The sequence below is a fragment of the Aedes albopictus genome, chromosome 2, assembly GCF_035046485.1.
Source record: "Aedes albopictus strain Foshan chromosome 2, AalbF5, whole genome shotgun sequence".
NCBI classification, from domain to species: Eukaryota; Metazoa; Arthropoda; class Insecta; order Diptera; family Culicidae; genus Aedes; species Aedes albopictus.
This window is the reverse complement of record NC_085137.1, coordinates 181,014,284-181,027,757: the sequence shown is the minus strand read 5'-3', so window position 1 is coordinate 181,027,757 and position 13,474 is coordinate 181,014,284. Positions and strand designations below refer to the sequence as shown.

The 13,474-nt window shown below is 40.6% G+C and overlaps 1 protein-coding gene across 2 annotated transcripts in view; it reads left to right on the top strand.

Moving 5' to 3' along the window:
* Positions 1–13,474, top strand: part of LOC109409270 (ribonuclease Oy) — a 43,788-nt gene that overhangs the window by 28,170 nt on the left and 2,144 nt on the right. Inside the window, exon 1 of one of the 2 annotated variants that reach the window (XM_019682691.3) lies at positions 12,947–13,377. The exons of the other annotated variant lie outside the window; for it this stretch is intronic. Within the exon in view, the coding sequence (XP_019538236.3) occupies positions 13,310–13,377 (68 nt within the window). The 5' untranslated portion in view covers positions 12,947–13,309. Of the gene's footprint in view, positions 1–12,946; positions 13,378–13,474 lie in introns of those variants that run through there. 2 annotated transcript variants of the gene reach the window in all.

Here is a 13,474-nt window from a genome sequence, read left to right as displayed (position 1 = left end):
CACAACCACGACGTACCCCACCAGATAGTGGTACGTGATCGCCCAGCAGAATAGGAGGTGAAAGTTGCTGCGGTGATCTGAATGTGAGTTGTGATGGGAAAAAAGTTAATTGTGCTTAATGTTATATTGGGTTTCTCATCAATGTTTAGACTACTGTGATAATTTGAGAATCCACTGAATCATCATTTCCCCGCGAAATTTCACACTAATCAAACTTATTTTGTTTACCTGTCGTGCACCCGACGCCACTATCATGAACTCAACCGAACTTGTGCATGCCAGCCGCTGCGAAGTCGTGTGCGAAATTCGACTGTGATGATAATGAATTTCGGCCGAGTCTAAATGGGTGCAAATGTCGCAATATGTTAATAGTCCATTTTACGAGCCGATTTTATGAATGAATTTTGACAGGAGGTAGCGTCCAATAACCCGTGAAAATCAATATCATCATCAACATTGTTGTCACTTCGTAAAATGGCTCATTGTTAAAATTGTGTATCTTTTTCAAATAAATTTTAGTGTCTGAGGATGGCTGAAAGAAAAGAGTAGGCCGAAACGTCACACAGATAAAAAGCGTATTTTCTTTGGCTCACCGTAAAATATCAATAAAAATGATAAATAAATCCTCATTTATTTATTCGATTCGGTAAATTTGCTTCATTCGAACCAAAAATTAACGTCGCTTATACAAAATAGTAAACTATCCTCAAAAATAGATTGTGCTGGCATTCCCTTATAGAACACGACGGTTTGGAATGTATGTGCCACGAACAGCCCGGAAAATCGCCCGTTTTTGCCTTCACAGTCAAATGTGTCAAAAGTGACAGATTGGCACATGCTGTTCTGGATGGCTCGCTCGCATTCCATTTTCGCTCTCTTCCTTGATTGCAACGATGACAGCAAGACGTCGCATAAAAAACGAAGTAGTTTGTATGATAGCAAGGAGGCTCAATTTGACGAGGATCGTTGAAAATTACATTCAAACTTGAGTGTCGAATCGACCTTCGAATTCAGTGGCCAAAAAAACACAGAACACACTCATGAAATAGATCAGAATGACCACGTTTGCACAAATGGTACATTTTGCCCCACTTTCCCCTATCTCACAAAGATCAACTTCACCTCATCCGTTATCCCCACACCCGATTTCAGTACGAGAAAGGGAGGGGCGAAAACTGAAACACACAATACAAATTAGAACGGGACAAGGGATTTCGCCAGGGGCGAAAATTAGAAACTTAAAATGTTGTGCTCTAATTTTCGCCACCTATAAAAATAGCTAAAAATTGATAAGTTTTATCAATTTATTGCAGATTTCGCCCCAAATTGGACTATCACACTATTTTTGGTACCCCTAAAAAGTGTGATAAAAGTGCACAGTTACATCGGATCGTCTCGACGTCTTCGGTGCACTTATTCATAGATTTACAAGGAATAAGTGCACCAAAGACTTCAACTCGATCCGACGTGGTCCTGCGCTGGAATCACACTTTGAAGGTATGTGCACACTATTGTGTCAGTCAAATTTGGGGTGAAGTCAGCAATAGCTGAATAAATAATCTGCTGCGTATTCCTTAGACTCGTATGATAATCAATGTTCATTATTTTGAATTGGAAGAGTTGATTTTGTATGTCTTCCCAGGTTCTGATTATCACTACTGTTTGCATTGCGTTGAAAAAACATGCATCATTGCCATGACTATTTCACAATCGCTAATTCGATAGTTTAACTTATTGGTTTTGTGGAATATCATTAGTACACAAGATTGATTTTTATATGCTCTCTCAGATACGTTGAAAAGCAAACAACAATCTACCTAATTATTCACAATAACTACGAATGTTTTATTAGGGGGGCGAAAATTAGGGAGGGGGCGAAGACTAGTGCATTTACCCTAATAGGTCAACAAATTCCAAGAGTCTCTTTATCTGACATTCATTGCCAACGAGCTATCGATCATCTGAACCATGAAAATCTGTGGTCATGTCTGTGGTAGTCGCTAGTGTGCAGCAAAGATGTATACAATCACCGCTACTGTTTCACATCATAATCGACGAGATCATAGTGAGGAGCGATTGACCGTGTACTGAATCGTGGGCTACTTTGGCAGCCCATCACTGTGGAGCATTTGAACGACTTCGATTATGTTGCCCTACTAGCCTAACACCTCAGCCAAACTCTCCTTCGCGGCGAGTCCAAGTATCAACATTAGCAAGACCAAATCAACACAGCCAACTCCATCAACTTTACAGAAGCTGTGCAAGCAATGGAGCAGGTCGAAAACTTTCAATATCAACCAAATAGCGTGAAACGGCGATACCAAGATCGACATAGGAGCACGAATCATGGTCGGAAATATATAAAGATTCAATCAGATGAGTCAACGCATCAAAATTCAAATTTTAAATTCAAACGTGAAATCAGTGAAACGCAGAGACCACACAGAAGCTTTATAACTAGATCTCGAATGCGACGGTGTCATCAGAAACCGATCGACAGAAATTCAAAACCGTAAATGGACACTCTACGAAAGAGTGGAGACGAAATCGGCAAGCAAGTGCTGGATTGAAATCCGAATGGACATCGCAGCAGAGGCATGCCCAGGGGGTCGTGGCGACGAAGCCTCAACAAGCAAATCAAGGTAGTCGATAGGAGCCTGACCTGGGACCAGGTCAAGGCTAAAGCGAGTAGCCGTCCATGAGTGAGGGTGAGTGAGAGATTCAGGGTCTGTTCGTAATGGTAGTTTTCTGTGCTAAGGATATTGGTAGATCTTAGTGCACACTTATTTTGGAGCCCCTTGTTCGGCAGCATCATTTTTAGCAATTTTGCACGGTTTCCCAAAATATTGCAACAATGATTGGAAACCCCTCTCAGAGAACTTAGTGTGAGTTGAGTAGTAATAACGTGGAAGCGACAACCAATCATCAGTCCTTCAGGGCATGAATCGAGACTCGATCGACTACGAACAAGTCGTTGGCCGGCCGGAAGGCGCACGCGCGAGCGTGCTGCGCGCCAAAAATATGACAAATTCATCACCGACATGGCATGCGTGGAAGAGTCCTCGCAGGTTTGTGCCCCGAAGGCCTGAAGGATGCCACATTGAGACACAAAAAAGATAATTTGTTTTTCTCTCGGTTGGCAGAATGTCGCCGGCCGGTAGCGCAACGCGACATGGCGTTGATTAGCGCAATTCCCGGCGCAACAAGGCGTTATCATTAATTTCAATCGAATTTTTCGAGACAACGATATGAGATTGCGAAGATGTGATAAGTTGCTACTGGCTGAAGAAATGTTTTTAAGGTTGAATTCGTTTATCACCCAAAATGATAGTTTTTAGGATATGTAAAAACATGAAGAGAATGAAATATAAATATTCTACGCCGATCAAAATTGGTAGGTATGTATGCAAATGATTTCACGTTGCATACAATTGAGGCATTTAGCTATACAAAACGTTATCAACGCTGTATAATGACCGAAGTGCCTTATCCTTATGCATTTAGGGCCGAAAAATGGTGAGTTGACAACCCGATGCGGCCAACACAACCCTGGTCCTGGCCACAAGTCACTACCTTATGCTTCCACGAGTCAATCGATGACAAAGACCGCCAGCTAATGGTCATAAGCACCAAAGCAGTTGATACGAGATGAGTTGTGTACTCAGCCTAATCCCAGTTGTCCTTCTGACTTCAGCAAGATTCTGCAAGCTGTCAAGCTGTAACCTTCACAGTACCAGGTGCCACCATCAAAAGTTTAAAAATCTGTAACTTTGTTAAATTTCATCCGATTTTGATGAAAATTTTACAGAAAATCACAAATGAGTTGAATTTTAGACATATGCTATGGAACCATAAAAGTTCACCGTTGTTCCGGATTTAGGCCGGAAAAACCTGGGGTACCCTAGGTACCCAAACAGGGACTTTTTGAGAAAAACACTCGAAAACGTGTTGAAATTCGCAACAAATCAATTAATTTTAAATCTTTATTCTAGCACATCTTTACATGCACGGTTCTGAGTCAGTTGAACATGTTCCGGCCGCGTAGCAGGCTGGAACCGGTTCCGGTAGGGACCCAAAGGGTACACTTTCTGAATTTCACAGAACCACATCGTTCGACGGCTCAAAATTCATGATTTTTCATGTGGATCTCAATAGGCATAGTGCCGATGTCCAGCAAAGGATCTGGCCATTTCCGAATATTCCGGAACCGGTTCCAGCAGGCACCCAAAGGTGACACTTTCTGAATTTCACAGATCCACATCGTCCGACGGCTTAAATTTCATGATTTTTTATGTAGAAACCAATAGCCAGAGTACCAATGATCAAAAAAAGTTTTGGTCACTTCCGGGTGTTCCGGAACCGGATCCGGCAGTCCAAAGAGAACACTTTCTGAATTTCAAAGAAGCACATCGTTCGACGGTTCAAAATTTATGATTTTTCATCTGGATGTCGATAGACATAGTGCCGATGGCCAATAATTGATCTGGCCATTCCGAAATTCCGGATATTCCGGAACCAGTTCCGGTAGGGACCCAAAGAGGACACTTTCTGAGTTTCACAGAGCCACATCGTTCGACGGCTCAAATTTCGTGATGTTTTATCTAGAAGCCAATAGTCATAGCGCCAATGATCAAATATGATTCTGACCACTTCCGGATATTCCGGAACCGGTTTCGGTAGGGTCCCAAAGGGGACATTTTCTGTATTTCACAAAACCACATCGTTCGACGGCTCAAAATTCATGATTATTCATCTTGATGTCACTATACCTGCCAATGACGGACAATAGATTTTGGCACTTCAGAATATTCCGGGATTCCAATAGGAGCCCAAATAGGACACTATCAAAAATTCACGTAATCCCCTCGTTCGGTTAATCAAAATTCATGATTTTTTTTTATCTCGAAGCTAATAGTCGTAGAGCCAATGATCAAAAATTGTTCTGGCCACTTCCGGATGTTCCGGAATCGGTTCCGCTAGGGATCCAAAAAGGACACTTTCAGAATTTTACGAAACCTTATCGTGCAACAGCTCAATATGCATGACTTTTCTTCCATTCATTAGTCATCCTAAGCAGCACATGTGTCACAGAAGAGCCACGCAGCGCAGTTTTTGAAATTGACTTAGTTATAGCAGAAAGTGCCCAAAATAAGATCCTTTATTTGAAGAATCTTAAACCCTATAATGCGAATGTATTTTTGTTTACAATAAATATGACAAATCGTTCAATAATTCGGTAGTTCAACTGTATGGATTATGCTGAAACTGCACCAGGTACTGATAATCAGGTGTCTCGTAACCTCACTTATTACCTGTGCTACGATTCCGTCATTCCGGTGAATTTATGATCAAAACCAAAACGAAAATCATTGAAATCATTTTTTTATATCAATCTAAACCTACTACAGCTCATTTGTTCATAAAATTTCAAAATTAGTACTCGTAGAACAGGTACATCTGAGGTTAGATAATCGCCACTGCTGATAGTATTTTTTATATGTGTTTATGGTTTTAACACATATCGGCCTGAGTCAGCGCAAACGAACTTATACTTTTAGTAAATACTCAACGGATTTGAATATTTTTTCAACAGTTTACTCGTACATATTTCTAGTTTGTGAAAGTGGACAGAGAACGTCGGAATGGTCCCTGTGGCCGGAGTTATTCCGCTGGGTCACTGGGTCAGATTCTTATAAAAATGGTTGTTGTTTTTTTTTTGGTACACAGCGTATTTTCCATATACATTCGCAATTAAATTCACTTTATGTATTTCCATTAAAATTTACTCCTTCACCATCTTACACTGATTATCAACAGTTAGGACCGTTTAGGAGTTATTGGATATGGCCACCGAGTGCTCAATTTCCAGAATTGTGTCTTTTTTTGTGGACGAACCCTTGATTGAAATTATTATTTTTTTGTTTGTTTGTTCCTAGGGATTTTTTTTAGGAATTTTCATGCGTTCTACTAAGTTATTTTTTGCGATGAAATTTACCTACTTCTGTTGTTTTTTCTTATTAGAATAACGCTCTAAGTGGAACAGAGCCTGCATCTCAATATGGAGAAATCCCAAAAAGATTTCCTGGCGGAGTCCTTTGGCAAATCCCTGGAAACACATGAGAAATATTTGAGAAATTTCTTGAGCGATACTAGAACTCCTCCAGATATTGTTGCTGTAATTCCCCATGCAATTATAGATGAGATTCCCACAAAAAAGCATCCTGTGATTCCTGCAGATATTAAAAAAAAATGTCACAACTATCCTCCAGATTTTATTTTAGAATTTTAGAATCTAGCTTATTTAGTGAACTACTTGATAATTAAGTATTCCTGCGGAAATTATTATGGGAAATTTCTGGATTTTTTTTATGATTTTTCTATGGTTTCCTTCAAGAGATCTCCTTGGCATTTCTCCGCGGATTTCTATAAGAATGCCTTCAGTATTTCTTCTAGGGAAGTTCTTTCTGTGATTTTTACAGACATTTTCCAAAAGATTTCAACATTAATTCCGCTTGGAAAATCGCAAGAATGTCTGCCTTTTTCTCCTAAAAATCCTCATGTGGTACCTGCAGAGGTTTTCCCAAGAATTCCTCCAGGAATTCCTCTTAGAGGTTATCCAACAATTCTACTGTACTGTACTGTACTCTACTGTAACTATGAATTCCAATAGAAATTTAGGCTGAGATTTTTTATGGGGATTCCTTCAGAATTTTTCTAAAGCTCCTTCTATGAATATTTCTTCGTATTCTTGCTGGAAATCCCCTTCAGATTCGTTTGAGCTCGGCTAGGTTTCTGACATATTCAGAAGGGGTCAAATCAAATGCTATGCCTATTGATACTCATATGAGAAATTATGAATTTTGAACTGTTGAATGATGAGGTTACGTAAAACTTTGAAAGTGTTCCTTTTGGATCCCTACTGGCACCGGTTCTGGAACATCCGGTAATAGCCAAAACCATGTTGGATCATTGGCTCTACCACTATTAGCTACTAGATGAAAAATCATGAATTTTGGCAACATCGAACGAGAGGCTTATGTGAAATTCCGATAGTGTCCTCTTTAGGTCCCTACCGAAACCGTTCCCGGAATATCCGGAAGTGGCTAGATCCATTGTCCGCAGTCGGCACTGTGCATATTGATAGTCACATGCAAAATCATGAACTTTGAGTCGAACGATGTGGTTCTGTGAAATACAGAAAGTGTATAGCTTTTGGGTCCCTACCGGCACCGGTTCCGGAATATCTGGAAGTGACCAGAACCATTTTTGATCATTGACTTCTAGATAAAAAAAAATCATGAAATTTGAGCCGTCGAACGATGTGGTTCTGTGAAATTCAGAAAGTGTCCCCTTTGGGTCCCTGCCGGAACCGGTTCCGGAATATCCGGAAGTGGCCAGATCCTTTGTCGGACATCGGCACTATGCCTATTGAGATCCACATGGAAAATCATGAATTTTGAGCCGTTGAACGATGTGGCTCTGTGAAATTCAGAACGTGTCTTCTTTGGGTTCTTACCGGAACCGGTTCCGGAATGTCCGGAAGTGGCCAAAACTTTTTTTGATCATTGGCACTATGGCTATTGGCTTCTAGATAGAAAATCATGAAATTTAAGCCGTCGAACGACGTGGATCTGTGAAATTCAGAAAGTGTCCCCTTTGGGTTCTTACCGGAACCGGTTCCGGAATATCCGGAAGTGGCCAAAACTTTTTTTGATCATTGGCACTATGGCTATTGGCTTCTAGATAGAAAATCTTGAAATTTAAGCCGTCGAACGATGTGGATCTGTGAAATTCAGAAAGTGTCCCCTTTGGGTCCCTACCGGAACCGGTTCCGGAATATTCGGAAGTGGCCAGATCCTTTGTCGGACATCAGCACTATGCCTATTGAGATCCACATGGAAAATCATGAATTTTGAGCCGTCGAACGATTTGGTTCTGTGAGATTCAGAAAGTGTTCCCTTTGGGTCCCCACCGGAACCGGTTCCAGCCTGCTACGCGGCCGGAACATGTTCTACTGTCGCAGATTTGTACATGTACAGGTGCGCTTGAATAAAGATTTAAAATTAATTGATTTGTTGCGAATTTCAACACGTTTTCGAGTGTTTTTCTCAAAAAGTCTCTGTTTGGGTACCTAGGGTACACCAGGTTTTTCCGGCCTAAATCCGGAACAACGGTGAACTTTTATGGTTCCATAGCATATGTCTAAAATTCAACTCATTTGTGATTTTCTGTAAAATTTTCATCAAAATCGGATGAAATTTGACAAAGTTACAGATTTTTAAACTTTTGATGGTGGCACCTGGTACTGTGAAGGTTGATCAGCATCCGCGCCAACTAACAATACACCCGATCACACGAAGGATGAGTTGTTGTATGAGAGCCTTAAAAAGGCCTACAGATTGTTCAATACAAGATGGCAAAATAGTCATCGGAGATTCAAATGCGCAGATCGGCAGAAAAAAATTCTTTTGAGCCATCATTCTGTTACCAACGATAATGGTCCGCACCTTGTGACATTCGCTGCTGCTAGAGGGATGGCAATCAGCAGTACCTACTTCGCACGTAAGAATATCCAAAAACACACCTGGGAACACCCGAGTGGTGACACTTGTTCCCAGATAGACCACGTGCTGGTCGACGTGCGACATTTATCGGACGTCATATTCCCGAGGCGAGGTCCTACAGAGGCCGGAACATTGACGCAAGATCATTATCTTGTAGCCGCAAAAATCCGGGCGCGATTATCCAGCGTCACGAGTTCAAGAAACAACAGAACGATGATGTGTTTCAGCATCCAACGCTTGTCAGCCGATGAGATTGCTGCAAAGTACCATCAGAAGCTGAACGAAGAGATAGGAAAGACAGTGCAAGAAGTGATAAGTATCACTCAGCCACGCCAACGTAGGGGTGATCCAAACATGACGTCCATTAGTTTTCGGGATGTTACGAATTGCGTAATCAGCTTACTTAGGTCCCGTAGCTTGCAAACGCAAATACGCTCTACATAAGACGCTGGTTCATGCGGTTGTTCGAAAAGCCTTTCGGAGTTGTTGAGAACAACATGCTGCGGACAGTGGGTTGCAAAACGGTGAGTCGGTAAACGTCCAACATAGCTTTGGTCCTTACAAGTTCCTTCTTCATGCTTCCACGAGTCAAGCAATGACAAAGACCGCCAGCTAAGAGTTGTATGCTTAGCTGGTAGTCCAGCCTGGGCACTGTTGTCCTTCTGATTTCAGCTAGATTGAGGAGGTACCGAGCGTCTGTTCACCATGGAGTTGCGGCTCAAACAGCGGCCTTCCTGGCATCCCAATGGCATCCTGTGTCTGAATATGAAATGCTCCTCCACCGGAAACTATAACTAAGGTGGCAGCCCCACCCAGAGTTGCCAAATATCAGTTATGTCAGTTGACTACTGATTTTGCACCATCGTCACTATCACTGTAGGCCGATCAATATCTAAACGATAGTGACCGGCAACGACTTGATATTGATCCGCACTCCAGAGCACTATCATAGCAACTGAACTGATATGTTTGCGATTTTAGTCAAAACTCAAAATGTTTTGTTACCATCATACGAAACTTTTTATTCTGTGCCACATATTAAAATTTCATCACTTTAAGTGTTTATTTTGATTTTTAAATGAGTTTTAAAGATGGTCTATCAGTGGTATCTACCCGCCATCGCAATCAGTCCAGTTGTGATGGGAAAAGAAAAGTGACGGTGACGCGGCGACTCAACAGAGCACACGCTGACTTGAATCCCAGTCAGCCTATCAAAATCGGCAGTTTGCCTACCATTGATAGTGACAGAGAGCAACTCTGGCCCCACCACGGTGGATAGAGGATCTTACGGTATGCGTGATAATGTCTGCACCATCGTTAAATAACGTTCCAGTTTTACTTGTGAATCTATATATATAAAAATGAGTTTGTGGCTTCTTTGAGGCAACAAAAGTCACGAACGGCCGAACCGATCAGCATGACCCTTGCACGTTTCGATTCGTATTCATGGTGGCTGTGTTTATATGCATAAAAAGTTACGTTAATCAACTCAAAAAGTTGGAAAATTGATAAAGTACTGATTTTTATGAGCTGGGAAGAAAATCAACATGATCGAAATCAAACCAATCTAGAGTGCGCTGCCTAAATGAGCTTAAAAGCTGTCAAACCACCACAAGATTGGCAAGACGGAGTTTGCCGGGACAGCTAGTACAATATATTTGTTTTATTTGCAGGCATTTAAGCTATAACTCATATCATAGTAGGCTGTGAATAAAAAGTGTTGATTTTCTTAGTTTAACACTTGCATAATGACTAAATGGCAACCTAGCTCCTGATTTGTCCACGCGCAAATGTCGAAAAGTATCCGTGGTAGTGTCAAAGTCAAGATTAACAATTTTTTAATTATTTTTTTTTTATTTTGACATTGCCTAATGGTGTAAACATTGACACACAAACAAAAGTTATAGTAACTATTGATTCTGGAATTTGGTACGGATCGATAGTTTTTCGAAAATCGAAAAGAACGGAGGTTGCGTTCGGGCAAATTCAAGACTTTCTTATATGGCACTACTCGTAGCTCCGTGGATACCTTTGGTAATAATGTATGTTTTTTCTCTATGGTCGAAGGATCATAAAGGCCACCGTAATTCTGGAGCTCGATTTGAATAGGTCTTATGTGCTATTGTAGATATAAAATTCGATCAGTTTATTTTAGTCATTGTAGCAATATGACAGCTATTTTGCAAACTTTTAATGATGGAACAGAAAGCCTGTTTTGTGAAGATTTTACTGTATGTATCAACTTTGCTCAATTTCAACGGTTTTCGCTATAATAAGCGAATCCAACTGATCGAATTTTTAATCGACAAAAGCACATACGACCTATTCAAATCGAGCTCCAGAATTTTCCTTTTCGATATGCCATGCCGCTAAGTCGCTGATTTCGCGTTTCTTTGCCATTTTTCTCATTGAGCGCATATAATTCACCCAAAACTTCTTTTTGGTGGCAGCGATAGCCTTTTTAATCCATGTTAACCTTGGACAGACCTTCGGGAATAGTTGCCCTTGCTTTTTTCGGTCTAAAACTGTTTTATGGTTCTCCTGAACACTTTTGAAATGTCTTTTTTAACATTTGCGTGTGGACAAGTCCCGATTACCGCCGCTACCCCTTCATGGTGCAAATTTTAAACTTAAGAAATCGGATTTTTTTTTTTACCCGCAACCTACTGTGATATGAGTTAGAGCTTACGTGCATGCAATAAAAACCAAGACATTGTGTGTACAGGGGATATGGGTACCTTATTTGTACGATGGTGTAAACATTATCACGCATACGGTAGTAGGCTAACAACCTTTCTCGAAACCCAAAAACCGTTACAGAAATGAAGATTACGAACTGATTCAGCGGAAACGAATTTGAAACATATTAACCCTAGCCCACGAGGCATGCCGCATAAAGCTTGAGATCCTAGGACTGAGTGAAGTCCGTTGACCGAACATTGGAGAACACAGATTGGTGTCGGGTCAAATTCTGCTATACTACTTCGACGCATTATCCGTGTCAACACCGAAGCTCCATCAGTGCAGGAGACAGACGCAACTCTCCGACGCCATCAAGCAGTATCCTGTACCGGGCGATCCTGTGTGAACCATATTGCCACGCTCCGTATCATTCTGGAGCAAATCAATGAATTTCAAGAGTCTCTCTACCTAGTGTTCATTGATTACGAAAAAGTGTTTGATCCTCTCAATCACGAAAACATGTGTGAAGCACTCAGGCGCAAGAGTGTTCCTGAGAAAATCATCAGCCTCATTGAAGCACAGTACAGGGCATTTTCGTGCAGAGTACTGCACAACGGTGTCCGATCCCATCCGGATCGTTGCTGGAGTGAGGCAAGGATGTACATTGAAGTTTTTTTTTACGACGGTAATGGTACCGCGTAAAAAAAAATCACGTAATAAAAACCGCGTTATTTCAAAAAACGTCGTAAAAAAACGCGTTATTTAAAAAAAAAACGTCGTAAAAAGAGTAAAAAAAATCAAGTTACGTTGGATGTAATCCTGACTATTTTGCGCGTGTTTTTGAAAAAACTCGTTTTTTACGACGGGTTTTGAAATAATGCGGTTTTTTAACGTTTTTTGAAAACGCTCATGGATCGATTCCAGTCTGCATCATTTTACGATTTTTCTGCTCTTTTCATAAGTTTATCTTATGTAAATAGTTCATAATAAGCATGTTCAATTTTCATAAGATATTCTTATGGCATCCATACTTTACAGTTATGGCTAAATTTCATAAGGTATTTTAATAAATTTCGGTAGTTTACTTCGCTGAGTGTAGTCAACAAGATATCAAAGTAGATAGGTCTAATAATTTTTGGCGTTCTATTTGAATAGTTCGAATCTGCATTGGAATTACAACAAACGAAAGACCTATTCAAACGGAACGCCATATTTGTTTGTGATTAATGACTGTAAGAAAATTATACGTTTTATCAGAATCGCTCTAACCCCCCGCAGAAAAAGCCAATTTGTCCAAATTTGGGTCATTAGACAATTAATCAATGATCAGTGAAAGTTTTCTTAAGATTTAAAACAAAGATCTGCCATCCCTAAAACATGTGAAGAGTTGAACATGTGTTGCAACTGTCTCGTACTTGTGAAAAGTTTGTTTCAAGTAAAAAAAAACAAAACATTTCAATTTAATATTTTACGTTGAAGATTACAAGTGTTGATAATTGCACAAGATGTGCTTAATGCTGCCAAAGCAACTTTTGATGCACCTGTTCTTGCACTTGTCCTCAAACATAAAACTTTCTAATCAAAAAGCTTTCAGCATTGTAAGATTCCTACCCCTCAGTTGAACCTATAAAATGCTGTGAGTTCATCTGACAGCATGTTGTTTGTTTGCGCAAGCTGCCTGACAGATGGTAAATACTGGCATTTTCATTTTGTAAGGCGCTTTATCATGACTCAGTCGCAAAAGAAAAACATCTTCGAGTGTTATTGAACGAAAGAAAAGACAAATCGACTAGCATTTACAGAAACTCGTTTGTCACACCTTATACGGTGACAATAAATCGTAGTTCAGTACGAGATTTAGTTTGTTATTCAACACAGTGCGTGTCGTGTTCGGTCAAAGGCGAAGATCCTCTGGAGAAAGAAAAGTGCTTCCCTGGCTGGTGCGGAAAAGAAAATTTCAGCAGAAGCCCAATTTGCTACCGATTACACTCCATCCAATGGGCAGGTGAAAGCGCACGGTGACGCAAAATCGAAAAACAACGGCGAATTAATTCCACCCCATCATGAAACTGGATCATCTGGCGATATTTCTGGCATTTCTGTATCTGCAATGTTACGTCTGGGCCGACAGGTGAGATTGATTCTGGGAAAATAATGATACGGTGTCATATCGAAAGAAAGGATCTAATTACGCCACGCAAATAGTGGTGCGAAAAATGAATGCAAAT